Source organism: Micromesistius poutassou (genome assembly GCF_964030765.1).
Source record: "Micromesistius poutassou genome assembly, chromosome: 1".
NCBI lineage: Eukaryota > Metazoa > Chordata > Actinopteri > Gadiformes > Gadidae > Micromesistius > Micromesistius poutassou.
In genome coordinates, this window is record NC_140271.1 from 5645050 (window position 1) to 5659437 (window position 14388).

At 55.0% G+C, this 14388-nt stretch overlaps 1 protein-coding gene and 1 pseudogene across 2 annotated transcripts in view; both read right to left on the reverse strand.

Annotated features, from left to right (window-relative positions):
* Positions 1-2412: 2412 nt before the first annotated feature.
* Positions 2413-13234, reverse strand: LOC311382297 (uncharacterized protein; the record flags this gene model as incomplete). Its single annotated transcript, XM_084488509.1, has 5 exons — positions 2413-2504; positions 5251-6243; positions 6344-6517; positions 9205-9363; positions 12982-13234. 5 exons carry the CDS (start codon positions 13232-13234, stop codon positions 2413-2415), a joined length of 1671 nt encoding a protein of 556 aa, XP_084344635.1.
* LOC311382313 (netrin-1 pseudogene) overlaps positions 13231-14388 on the reverse strand; it is a 2350-nt pseudogene continuing 1192 nt past the window's right edge. The window contains exon 3 of the transcript in view: positions 13231-13255. The product of the transcript in view is annotated as a netrin-1 pseudogene (transcript). The remainder of the gene's footprint in view (positions 13256-14388) is intronic.

Genomic DNA, 14388 nt, shown 5'->3' on the forward strand with positions numbered 1-14388 from the left:
TTCAGCCGCCACCACCAGCTCAGCTCTGTGTCGTAGGTAACCGGTACGATGGGGTGGGGGATCAGATGTACCCCCTGGGGGGGAACCACGCCACGGTCTAAACCCAGCAGCAGCAGCAGAGAGTGGACAGAACTAAAGTGGGTCCGCGTTTCATGCACTGACTTGAATCCAAGACATCAGTGAGCCCTGACAGAACAAACTCTATGGGAAAAGAGGTGAAGAAGAGAATTAGGGTTAAATGATTCAATGAAGCAGTGAGAGAGGTTGTGTGAGAAGTACCTTTTGTTCATTTATTTTTATATTACAGAAAGCCATTACAGAAAGCCCAGCACAGAGCGAGCTCTAAACAGAACCCTTAGTATCATCCCCTACGTCTGGTCCTAACCCATCCACCCCGTTAGCGCCATCACACCACCCCACCCCCCTCCACCTTCAGACCAGCTATAACATAAACACTTCAATGTATAATAACAAAAAAAAAAAGGTTATTTCAAAAAATAGATATCTTAGAAATACTCCCTTTGTTCTCCCGGTCCCTGGCTCTCTGAGCGGAGCGCTGGAGGCTGAGGGAGGCTGAGGGAGGCTGAGGGAGGCTGAGGGAGGCTGACGGAGGCTGAGGGAGGCTGAGGGAGGCTCGCTGTCAGAGGGCTCAGGGTAATGTGATTGTGAGGTGTTGGGGGGCCACTTAGGGACGGCTCCAGGCCGCTGGCCCAAGGCTACCTGAGGCCAGCTCCCTCTGCCTCCATTCTCCAGCCCTGAGGCCCTGAGGCCCCTGAGGCCCTGAGACATCGAAATGCTGAAATATTGGAACTGCTGATCCGCAGTTTCGACGCTAAGTATACCGGTGGCCTCAGAAGAAAACGGGAACAATCGTGCACATCTGCTCATGGAAAAAACGACTTTCAGTGACACTACCATTTATGAGCAGGACTTCCGAATTTAGTGCGGTCATCATGTGGAAAATATCCTCAGGAAAAGGGCCTCAGAAAAAACAGGAACCTCCATACCCCTCTGCCTCTGATTAAAACTGAATATAACTGTATCATAACTACACATGCGCCTGCCTTCGCACGCACAAGTCAGCTGGCGACTGGTATATATAGAGCGCACCCAGGACCCTCTCGGCAGCACTTCTTCTCCTGCCTTCTTTTACTCACTGACCCACAGGGTCTGATGGAGTCACTTGTTGACTTTATCGGACCCCGAGCATTGCTTCTTCCTCTCCTTCCCTTTCTCCCCCTACTAGCTTATTAAAGCAGTAAAACATTTGTAAAACAATGTAAAACATTTAACCCCCTTTCTCTTGACATTTCTTTTCTCTGTCATAGTGTAAACAAGTTTTTTGAATCTAAATAAAACTACCTCACTACGTTTTGTAGTAGGCGATTAAATCAGTTCCTCAGTGATTGATCCGGCTCCCCAGTAGGGGCCCGACTGACAGCCCGCAGCTCTCCCAGCCTTCGCACGATAGATGAGTGGTGCATGACACAAACAGGGTTGATGGTGACTGGTCCGGAGAGTGAGGCAATATAAAGAGGTTCAGACTTGTTCCCCGCTTCGTGGCCCACAGGGACTGGGGTTGTAAGAGACACCACAGAGTTCGATCGAAACGTGTGTAGCCTAAATTTAGCTTAACCTTGTAGAGGCTTAAACGAGTGACCTGTGTTGGACACATAGACCAGAGTCTTCCTCCACCGAGCTTAGCCGAGGATCTCTAACACGTACAAAGAGGGCCTGCACAGGTTAAGCCCCGGGGCCGAAGAGAAACCAGTATCGGGTACCCCCCCTCCTAGGCGATGGCTCAGGAGAGGTCTTCCCATCTAGTGCGACTGAAGGTTCTCACATAGCCCTCATACTATAAAAACCCATTATAGGTTGGAACACTCGACAACACACAAACACACACACTGGTGTGTGTGTTTGTGTGTGTTTGTGTGTGTGTGTGTGTGTTTGTGTGTGTGATTTACATACACAGACAAGTCTTAACTTATATTTGCATATATCAATAAATAGGCAAAATACATCTCCTGCCCTGTTCCATCCGGCCCTATGAGAGCTTCAACTGAGCAGGACGGGTTATTCTGAAAGAAACTAAAGTCATTAAATGTGCAACAATAACAAAGTGTGACATAGTAGAGATCCTCTGAAAGACCTCCATCACATGACGTAGACCTCTCCCTCCATCACATGACGTAGACCTCTCCCTCCATCACATGACGTAGACCTCTCCCTCCATCACATGACGTCTCTAGTGCAGCGGTCCCCAACCCTTTCTGGCCCTGGATCTCATCTCTAGCTCTAAAAGTGTTTCACACTTTCACTTTTGCCCAAACAAATGGTAGTTTCCCCTCACAGTATCCTGCATCGTCAATAGGGTGAAGGGCAGAGAGCAGAGGGAATATGAAATAATGATCAAAACAAAAGATGAAGGGTCTGGTCTTCCGTTCCCAGCGACGTGCAGCCTGTCCTGAGCAGGCAGCTCAGTGCGTCTGAGTAGCTGGTTCCTGCCAGAACGCAGGAACATCAAGTGTGAAATGTCATAAGTAACGAGGAGACAAGGGAGAGAGAAAGATTTTAAAACCCTCTCATCGAACAGAAGTGTTAAAAAAGAGAGTGGAAGTCGTGCCTTTTTTCAAACCAATTTAAAGTTGAGTTTCAGAGGTGAGTCAGTTATTTTATTTGAGATAACCCCGAAAATATTTCCTGATTTCAAATTTGAAGTCTCCTCCTCTGGGCTCTTTGTGGGCTGAGGGGAATGGACCAGTGAGGGGGACCATGGGGACCCGGACCAGGTGAGGGGAATGGACCAGTGATGGGGACCATGGGGACCCGGACCAGGTGAGGGGAATGGACCAGTGAGGGGGACCATGGGGACCCGGACCAGGTGAGGGGAATGGACCAGTGATGGGGACCATGGGGACCCGGACCAGGTGAGGGGAATGGACCAGTGAGGGGGACCATGGGGACCCGGACCAGGTGAGGGGAATGGACCAGTGAGGGGGACCATGGGAACCCGGACCAGGTGAGGGGAATGGACCAGTGAGGGGGACCATGGAGACCCGGACCAGGTGAGGGGGACCATGGGGACCCGGACCAGGTGAGGGGAATGGACCAGTGAGGGGGACCATGGGAACCCGGACCAGGTGAGGGGAATGGACCAGTGAGGGGGACCATGGGGACCCGGACCAGGTGAGGGGAATGGACCAGTGAGGGGGACCATGGGAACCCGGACCAGGTGAGGGGAATGGACCAGTGAGGGGGACCATGGGGACCCCGACCAGGACAGGAGGCTGTTGGGCTTCAGGCCTGGGGGTCAGGTGGTCTGGGGCGTCAGGTGGTCTGGGGGTCAGGTGGTCTGGGGGTCAGGTGGTCTGGGGGGTCAGGTGGTCTGGGGGTCAGGTGGTCTGGGGGGTCAGGTGGTCTGGGGGTCAGGTGGTCAGGTGGTCTGGGGGTCAGGTGGTCTGGGGGGTCAGGTGGTCTGGGTCAGGTGGTCTGGGTCAGGTGGTCTGGGGGGTCAGGTGGTCTGGGGGTCAGGTGGTCTAGGGGGTCAGGTGGTCTGGTGGTCAGGTGGTCTGGGTCAGGTGGTCTGGGGGTCAGGTGGTTTGGGGGGGTCAGGTGGTCAGGTGGTCTGGGGGGTCAGGTGGTCTGGGGGGTCAGGTGGTCAGGTGGTCTGGGGGGTCAGGTGGTCTGGGGGTCAGGTGGTCAGGTGGTCTGGGGGGTCAGGTGGTCTCGGTCAGGTGGTCAGGTGGTCTGGGGGGTCAGGTGGTCTGGGTCAGGTGGTCTGGGGGTCAGGTGGTCTGGGGGGTCAGGTGGTCTCGGGGTCAGGTGGTCTGGGGGGTCAGGTGGTCTGGGGGGTCAGGTGGTCAGGTGGTCTGGGGGGTCAGGTGGTCTGGGGGTCAGGTGGTCTCGGGGTCAGGTGGTCTGGGGGGTCAGGTGGTCTGGGTCAGTCGCTCTCATTATGGGATGTCTGAGAGGCACTTCCAATAAAACAAAGGGAGAAATGAAAACCCTTGGTCAGTAGTGGAGAGAGGAGTCCAGCAGTGAGACAGGACAGCAGGGTGATGACAGATAGCGCCCTGTCTGTCTGTCCTCACGTCCCCGCGGAGAGCACGGGAGAACACTATAATGATCCTTCATTTCCACCTCCTTCATCTTCCTCTCGTCATCCCAGCGGCACTCAGCCAGTGCCCCCCCATGGTGATGGGTTCAGGGACGACTCCCTCGCTGCTCTCTCACAACTTTCATGTCTGAAAAAGAAGTCAGCCGCCACCGTTCAGGGGATGGAGGTAATCTGACTCAAAAATACTTTCAACTTTTATTTATTCAACGTCGAAATGATTGAATGAGTGACTTCGTCTGCCGTGTGTGTGTGTGCGTGTGTGCATGTGTGTGCCTGTGTGTTTGTGTGTGTGTTTGTGTCTCTCTCCCCGTCTCTCTTCGTCGCTGCCTCTCTCCATGGGTGGACTCGTGATCGTCAAGGAAACAAGGAGAAAGTGGTGGGCTCTTTATGTCTGGGAACATGATGGAAGAGGAGGTAGGTTCTCCTGCTCAAAGGCACTGCGGACACTCTCTCGCTTCAACCATAATCAGCACTATTTTAAACCACACATTGAAGTCATTCATAAACATTAGACTGTGACTTTGACACTAAGAAGGTGTTAGTGAATGTTGGTTCCACCAGAGGAGACGCTGGTGAGCGTGGCCCGGCGCTAAACGTCTCAACGGACGACTCTGGTTCACAGGACCTGTGAATGTGCACCGCAGCCCCAACGCGGCCCCCAGAGAAAGAGGTCCCACTGGGGGTCGGACATTCCAGGTTTGGAACCTTCGTAACCTTGGCCTGGAGCCTGGAGCCTGGATCCTGGAGCCTGGAGCCTACAGCCTGGAGCCTGGAGCCTGGATCCTGGAGCCTGGAGCCTACAGCCTGGAGCTTGGAGCCTGGAGCCTCCCGCTTCACTGGAACTCTGAGGTGTAGACCAGAGCAGAGCCGGGCCCCAACAGTACCCTGGGACCAGGGGGGGGTTCAGAAGCGGACCCCCAGCCCGGGGCCCTGCCGGCCCAGGGAGGTGGTGCTGTACGGGGCCCTCTGGAGCGGCTCGCAGCCCGGCTTCTCCGCCAGGCGCCGCAGCAGGTGCTGGTGGTGCTGGAGGGGGTGGTGCTGGAGCGGGTGGTGGTGGAGCGGGTGGTGCTGGAGGGGTTGGAGGGGTTGGAGGGGGTGGAGGGGGTGGAGGGGGTGGAGGGGCTGGGGGCCGAGCTCTTTACCCCTCTGCAGCGAGGTGCAGCGCCGCAGGCCCTGCTCCGCCCCCCCCGGGCTCCCCGGGCCCCCCGGGAGGCTGCTGGAGCTGTGGGCGCGCGTGATGTCAGCGGCAAGCTTGTCGCCGCGGTGACGAAGCGTCCGGGTCGTCCCGCGGGCCGGCCCACTGCCGCGGCCGTCCTCGCCGCCGCTCAGTGTGCCGTTGGACAGCGACAGCCGGGTCAGGGGCCCGCCGGGGGCCCGGCCCGGGGGCCCCTGACCGCCGGCCCGGATAAGGCTCTCCACCGCCGTGGGGGGGGGGGCGTCCCGCCACAGGGAGGGGGGTCTGAGGGGGGACAGCAGGCTCTCCTGGCTCCGCCCCCCCGCCTCGCGGGCCAGCGGCTGCTTCCTGTCCAGAAGCTCCCTCTGCAGGGGGGGGGGCCCCGGGGGGCCGGGCTGCAGGAGGGGGGGCCCCGTCTGGGCTCGGGACCGCCGCAGGTTGGAGTCCTGGCTCGGGGGGGTGCTGTGGCTCACGTGGCCCCCCAGGATGGCCCCTCTCAGCTGGGGGTCGGCGGTCCGGCCCGGGTCCCGGGGCGGGTGTGGCCAGCCCGGCTCCTCCGGAGTCTTGGGGGTCCGCTCAGACCCCCCTGCTCGGCTCTGCCCCTCCGGTCTGCGGGGGGAGGGGCTCCCCCCACCGGGGCCACACCCCGGCTGCCCCCGCCCCCCCTCGGGGGCCACGCCCCTCACGGCGGGAGGGGGCGTGGCCACCAGGGCGGCGATGGGCTCTCGGGAGCAGCGCGGGCGACGCCCGGACTCCAGGTACTCCACCAGCGGGGCGGGGGTCTGGGGCGGGGTCTGGGGGTGTCTGGAGCGCTCCCGGGCCCCCAGGGACCAGCGCAGCGGCAGGACCTTGCTCAGGGCCTCCCGGGTCCGGGTGGGGGACCTCATGCTCAGGGACCGGACCCGGGACCCCCGGCCCCCCTGTGGTCTGGACGGCTCCGCGGCGGGGCCTGGGGGGCCCACAGAGATCAGGCTACTGTGAGGTACAGGACACACACACACACACACACACACACACACACACACACACACTGTGGCGGCAGTACTCACTGGTCTCCGCTGGTCTGGGGGGCTCCTCTTTGAACACCGGCCGCTCAGGGGAGTCGGTGGGGGGCCGGGGCCCCGGGGGGGCCCCCAGCGACCCCACCGAGCCCAGGCTGTCTCTCTGGCTGCTCTCCCGGAGACGCAGCAGCCAGTGGTCCGACGCTGAGGAGCTGGTGGACCCTGGAAGACAAGCAGGACCACCAACCCCCGTCAAACCTCCTCAAGCTGAATACACAGCTCAGACTCAGCCCCACGGTGGGACTCAAGAGTCTGAAGGGACTGAAGAGACTGAAGAGACTCAGGAGACTCAAGAGACTCAGGAGACTGAAGAGACTGAATAGACTCAGGAGACTGAAGAGACTCAAGAGACTCAGGAGACTGAAGAGACTCAGGAAACTCAGGAGACTGAAGAGACTCAGGAGACTCAAGATAATCAAGAGACTCAGGAGACTCAGGAGACTCAGGAGACTCAGGAGACTCAAGAGAATCAAGAGACTCAGGAGACTGAAGAGACTCAGGAGACTCAAGAGACTGAAGAGACTCAGGAGACTCAAGAGAATCAAGAGACTCAGGAGACTGAAGAGACTCAGGAGACTCAGGAGAATCAAGAGACTCAGGAGACTGAAGAGACTCAGGAGACTCAGGAGAATCAAGAGACTCAGGAGACTGAAGAGACTCAGGAGACTCAGGAGACTGAAGAGACTCAAGAGACTGAAGAGACTCAGGAGACTCAGGAGACTCAAGGTGTATCTCTGCTCATCTCTACGTTTTACACTGCGCCTGGTGGTCTGATAAATGTCTGAGTTGTGTTGTGGTTGTGTTGTGGTTGTGTTGTGGTTGTGTTGTGGTTGCCTGAGAGAAGGACTGGTCTGTGAGTGCAGCCGTGTCTGCACTGTGTCCACACCACAGGCTTGCTTTTCAGGGCAGCCAGCGAACAATGAAACAGAAGGAACAGAGCGTCTGAATCGATGACAACCAAGGGGGTCTGGAGTGGGCATCAGAGAGAGCATGGCCAGACAAAACCCAAACCACCAGAGTGGGCTGGAGCAGCTGCGATTTGTTGTATTGTGATTCAAGTTTCAGTTTAATATATACAAGAGTATGTGAGCAGAGCTTTGCAATATGCTGCCTTTTCTGGCCAGATGCTAGTTGGACATTTCATTGGCGTCTCAGTGCCTGACCTTACCTTACTTTTCTTAAATCAAAATGATTGGCAGTCAGAGCGGGTGCAGTCATGCGGTGAAAATACTCATGGAATACGACCGTAAGACAATATAAAGTCAGTCAGTGATCCGTACGAAAACGTTCAGTGGGAACACAGAGTTGTTGTGGCAGGCGGCTCACAGTTTGCTTTCAACACTTGACGCGCCAATCAAAGGCCGGTAAGCGCTAATGTACCCAAACAAGCATCGACGTCACCTGTGATCAGACCGGGTCTACCTACAGGTGTCTGAGCTCCAGACCAGGTCTACCTACAGGGGTCTGAGCTCCAGACCAGGTCTACCTACAGGGGTCTGAGCCCAGACCAGGTCTACCTACAGGGGTCTGAGCTCCAGACCAGGTCTACTTACAGGGGTCTGAGCACAGACCGGTGGAGGGTGGACTAGTGTAACGGGTGGAGGGTGGACTAGTGTAATGGGTGGAGGAGGTGGAGGGTGGACTAGTGTAATGGGTGGAGGGTGGACTAGTGTAACGGGTGGAGGAGGTGGAGGGTGGACTAGTGTAACGGGTGGAGGGAGGACTAGTGTAACGGGTGGAGGAGGTGGAGGGTGGACTAGTGTAACGGGTGGAGGGTGGACTAGTGTAATGGGTGGAGGGGGTGGAGGGTGGACTAGTGTAACGGGTGGAGGGGGTGGAGGGTGGACTAGTGTAATGGGTGGAGGGTGGACTAGTGTAACGGGTGGAGGAGGTGGAGGGTGGACTAGTGTAATGGGTGGAGGGTGGACTAGTGTAACGGGTGGAGGAGGGTGGACTAGTGTAACGGGTGGAGGAGGGTGGACTAGTGTAACGGGTGGAGGAGGGTGGACTAGTGTAACGGGTGGAGGTGGTGGAGGGTGGACTAGTGTAACGGGTGGAGGAGGGTGGACTAGTGTAACGGGTGGAGGAGGGTGGACTAGTGTAATGGGTGGACTAGTGTAACGGGTGGTGGAGGGTGGACTAGTGTAACGGGTGGAGGAGGTGGAGGGTGGACTAGTGTAACGGGTGGAGGAGGTGGAGGGTGGACTAGTGTAACGGGTGGAGGAGGTGGAGGGTGGACTAGTGTAACGGGTGGAGGAGGTGGAGGGTGGACTTGTGTAACGGGTGGAGGTGGTGGAGGGTTGACTAGTGTAACGGGTGGAGGAGGGTGGACTAGTGTAACGGGTGGAGGAGGGTGGACTAGTGTAACGGGTGGAGGAGGTGGAGGGTGGACTAGTGTAATGGGTGGAGGGTGGACTAGTGTAACGGGTGGAGGGTGGACTAGTGTAACGGGTGGAGGAGGGTGGACTAGTGTAACGGGTGGAGGTGGTGGAGGGTGGACTAGTGTAATGGGTGGACTAGTGTAACGGGTGGAGGAGGGTGGACTAGTGTAACGGGTGGAGGAGGTGGAGGGTGGACTAGTGTAACGGGTGGAGGTGGTGGAGGGTGGACTAGTGTAACGGGTGGAGGAGGGTGGACTAGTGTAACGGGTGGAGGAGGGTGGACTAGTGTAACGGGTGGAGGAGGTGGAGGGTGGACTAGTGTAACGGGTGGAGGAGGTGGAGGGTGGACTAGTGTAACGGGTGGAGGAGGGTGGACTAGTGTAACGGGTGGAGGTGGTGGAGGGTGGACTAGTGTAACGGGTGGAGGAGGGTGGACTAGTGTAACGGGTGGAGGAGGTGGAGGCTGACCTGAGGTGGAGGAGCTGGCGGACCAGCGCGGCACAGTGTTGCGGCGCTGGTAGAAGAGGATGTAGGCTCCACGGGTCACCACCTCGCCGTGGGGGGCGGGCTCGGCGCTGCTGTCGTCGTAGCCGTACCACTGGCCGTCCACCGAGTTCCTGCAGAACGCTGCACACACACATCAGTCTCCGCTCGTTAACCACACACACATCAGCCTCTGCTCAGTGGGGGGCCGTCAGGGCCAGCAGGGCCTTCTCTGCTGGCACTGTCAAAATCTAAATAATATATATTTTTTTTTTTCAAAATTACATTAACGTGTGTCTGAACGCATCTTAATGACATATTTTTTTCAGTACGTTACAATATAATTCCAGAAGGAAAGCAGTTATTTTTGTAAGGCTGAGCTCAGCTGACTAACGCATCACAGCTACATGGACCAGCGGGGCCAGCACTAGAAGTATTGCGTGCCTTCTGCTGAAGCTACCACCTCCCATCGGATAATACATCTGACTGACGTGTGTCATCAGCCAATCAAATTTAGATGTGTAGTGATAGAACGCCCCCATGGCCCAGCAATATGCCGGCACTGGCCCCCGGTGATGTCATCAGCGAAGTTTGAAACGTTGGTGGGTAGTGAGAGAGAGTTGATATGAATGCCTATATATGCCTTCACACCACCTAGTGATCCTGTTTCTGATCTCCTTCGTTTGCCTTTTTCAAGGCGATCGTTTGGAGAGAAGAGTTAAGTTAAGAGTTAATTGCAAACAATCTTTCTCAGCTCTCAAGCGCATTAAAACGAACTCGCGGAACGCAACCGGACAGACCCGACTCTCTGCACTGGTATATATTACCATCAAGAAGGAGCTACTCATTAAACTAAAACAGGACGTCCCACTACATGAGGAGGTCATTGGACGTTTCCTCCCAAGGGATCAGAGGATGGATTTCCTCCGATCCGAAGTGATGGGTGAGTGAGTTACTTTGTAGGCTGTGTAGGAGGAGCGATAATGTTGTTGTGGTACTTTAGTTTAGAAAACATTTTTGTAATGGTTGGAAACACAAATATATTGCTGGAATTTGGGCAGTAGACTAAATGGTAATGCTGTGTTTCAGTGATGCTGCTTAATAACCATATTAACCAAACCTGTGAACTACTCCTGGGCTGGAGGTGGTGCACTTAATATTGTCGCTATACTTTGAATCCGTTGAAGTTGAAGTTGCGAAAGCATCCGGTGAACATTATAACAATAACTGTGAGAACTTGTTTTTGTGTCATGTGTGTGATGTGCAATCTGGTTGCCGATAATGAAAGATGTGATGGTGAGGCTGCGTTCGTCTAGCTGCGGTAAAGCACAGTGTTGTGCGTGTGCGCTGTTGTTGAAGATTAACTGTCTTGTTGTTGATGTTATGCAGTAGCGCAGAGTGTGATGCACATATTTGGCTGTGTTGGCTGTATCGGCGCATAATATGAATGAATGAATATGTGGGCATGTCACGTGTTTGGGGGTTGGTGGAGTTCGTTATTGAAGGCCCAGACTTAAACCCTGTGGTACTACTGCCGCTCGTTAACCACACACCAATCAGCCTCCAGTCGTTAACCACATGCCAATCAAACTGCTCGTTAACCACACGCCAATCAAACTGCTTGTTAACCACACGCCAATCAGCCTCCGCTCCTTAACTCTTCACACACCACACATTTATTCACATTCAGGGCATTCAGCAGACTATCCAAAGCGACTTACAATAAGTCCATTAGTCAGAAGAAAGAGAAACAACACTATACCTCTGTGGGTACAGTAAGGATGTTCATAGAACCAAGAGCCAAGCACTAACCATCACTAGGGTAACCTATTCCCCGTATACACTAACCATCACTAGGTTAACACATTCCCCGTATACACTAACCATCACTAGGTTAACCCATTCCCCGTATACACTAACCATCACTAGGTTAACTCATTCCCCGTATACACTAACCATCACTAGGTTAACCCATTCCCCATATACACTAACCATCACTAGGTTAACTCATTCCCCGTATACACTAACCATCAATAGGTTAACCCATTCCCCGTATACACTAACCATCACTAGGTTAACCCATTCCCCATATACACTAACCATCACTAGGTTAACCCATTCCCCGTATACACTAACCATCACTAGGTTAACCCATTCCCCGTATACACTAACCATCACTAGGTTAACCCATTCCCCGTATACACTAACCATCAATAGGTTAACCCATTCCCTGTGTACAACACAGATACTAGGATAAGATGCTACACAATGCTACGTACTATTTTTAATTGCAAGGACATACAACATACAATAAGTGCATAAGAGGGGTGTGGGTGGGGGGGTGTGGGTGGGGGGGGTATGGGGGACGCTTGTGGAAGCTGGTGAGTTACTCTGCAGCCCTGACATCGGCTGCAGTGCCAAAACAGGAGTGGAGAGGAGAGGAGAGGAGAGTTGTGATTTGATGATGGACCTTTGCTTGCTCTTAACACTCTAACACTCTATTAACTATCAACAGTATGAGTCAGTGTTGTTAGCTGACCCTCAAAGAAACCTCAAAAGACCTGTCATAATTAAAAAATGATCAAGGGTCGAAAAAAAAGGCTGTGTTTGAATTATAAATCATGGACATGGCACATTAATTGAGCATCAAAACAGACTCATCAAAGTTCAACAGAGTCTGAATCATCATGCTTTTTTGGGATTGTTTATGATTTATGCAATCAGGGACGACTTGGCACAAATAACTGTCAACATTGAGCAATCAACTCAGCCTAATTAATTAGGCATCCGGATAAACACTTCAGTAACAGCCTCAGTAACAGTGAATTAGAAACAATAATCACAGACACTAGACTTTGGCCCATATTAGATATACATTATGTTATGTCTGGATATATTGTTTTGTTATATGATATCCTATGATATGCTATGTTATGTTATATGATATGCTATTATATGTGATGCTATGTTACTTTAAGTTACTTTAACATAGCATTACTTTTTAATGCTACGGTATTTTATGATATGTAAGGAATGAGATGCCATGTAATGTTGGTATCATGCTGTGCTACACTCCGCTAGGTCCTGCTATGCTACGCTAGGTCCTGCTACGCTCCGCTAGTTCCTGCTATGCTATGCTAGGCCCTGCTATGCTCCGCTAGTTCCTGCTACGCTCCGCTAGGTCATGCAAAGCTACACCTCATGCTACGCTCCGCTAGGACATGCTACGCTATGCTAGGTCATGCAAAGCTACACCTCATGCTACGATCCGCTGGGTCATGCTAAGCTACACCTCGTGCTACGCTCCGCTAGGACATGCTACGCTCCACTAGGTCATGCAAAGCTACACCTCGTGCTATGCTCCGCTAGGACATGCTATGGTCTGCTAGGTCATGCTAAGCTACACCTCGTGCTACGCTCCGCTAGTTCCTGCTATGCTCCGCTAGGTCATGCTAAGCTACACCTCGTGCTACGCTCCGCTGGGTCATGCTAAGCTACACCTCGTGCTACACTCCGCTGGGTCATGCTAAGCTACACCTCGCGCTACGCTCCGCTGGGTCATGCTAAGCTACACCTTGTGCTGCGCTCCGCTGGGTCATGCTAAGCTACACCTCGCGCTACGCTCTGCTGGGTCATGCTAAGCTACACCTCGTGCTGCGCTCCGCTGGGTCATGCTAAGCTACACCTCGTGCTGCGCTCCGCTGGGTCATGCTAAGCTACACCTCGTGCTGCGCTCCGCTGGGCCCCGTGGAGGCGCTCTACCTGTGTAGTGGCCGCCGTGCAGCCCTCCGTGGTGGTTGCACACGGCGTACAGGTCGTACAGGTAGTGGGCGGGGTCGGGCGGGGCCGGCCCGGCGGCGGATTGGCCACGGCTCCTCTTGACCACGTGGGGCGCCATGTCCAGGCCGGCCAGGGGGAAGGACACCAGCGTGGTGAGCTTGGTGCGGCGCTCGGCCACCTGCCGGAAGCGCTTGAGGTGCAGGATGAGGATGTCGGGCAGCGTCCACAGACTCATCTGCACCACGCCCTGCTGCAGCTGGAGGCAGTGAGGGCAACGCCATGCATCGTCAGGGGCCAGCTGGGAGGGGGAGAGAGAGGGAGAGAGAGAGAGAGAGAGAGAGAGAGAGAGAGAGAGAGGGAGAGGGAGAGGGAGGGGGAGGGGGAGAGGGAGAGGGAGAGGGAGAGGGAGAGGGAGAGGGAGAGGGAGGGGGAGAGGGAGAGAGAGGGAGAGAGGGAGGGAGAGAGAGAGAGGGAGGGGGAGAGAGAGAGAGAGGGAGGGAGGGGGAGAGAGAGAGAGAGAGAGAGGGATAGGGAGGGGGAGAGAGTGAGAGAGAGAGGGGGAGAGAGAGAGGGAGGGGGAGAGAGAGAGAGAGAGAGAGAGAGAGGGAGGGAGGGGGAGAGAGAGGGAGAGAGAGAGAGGGAGGGGGAGAGAGAGAGAAAGAGTGAGAGAGAGGGGGAGGGAGAGAGAGAGAGAGAGAGGGAGAGGGGGAGAGTGAGAGAGAGGGGGGGAGAGAGAGAGAGGGGGAGCGAGAGAGAGAGAGAGGGGGAGAGAGAGAGAGAGAGAGAGAGAGGGAGAGAGAGAGAGAGAGAGAGAGAGAGAGAGAGAGAGAGAGAGAGAGGGGGGGTGGGAGGGGAGATGGGGGGGAGAGAGAGAGAGAGAGAGAGAGAGAGAGAGAGAGAGAGGGAGGGGAGAAAGGGGGGAGGGGGTGGGAGGGGAGATGGGGGGGAGAGAGAGAGCGAGGGAGGAAAAGAGAGATGGAGGAAGCAAGAGAGAGAAAGGGATGATAAGTTAAAGCTAAATCAGTTTTTGTGCAGTTCTGGCCATGGGGCTGTAGTATCGTGTGTAGCAGGGTGTGTAGCAGGGTGTGTAGTACGGTGTGTAGCAGGGTGTGTAGTACAGTGTGTAGCAGGGTGTGTAGCAGGGTGTGTAGCAGGGTGTGTAGAGTGTGTAGCAGGGTGTGTAGGGTGTGTAGAGTGTGTAGAGTGTGAAGCAGGGTGTGTAGAGTGTGTAGCAAGGTGTGTAGAGTGCGTAAAGTGTGTAGGGTGTGTAGAGTGTGTAGAGTGTGTAGCAGGGTGTGTAGAGTGTGTAAAGTGTGTAGGATGTGTAGAGTGTGTAGAGTGTGTAGCAGGGTGTATAGAGTGTGTAGGGTGTGTAGCAGGGCGTGTAAG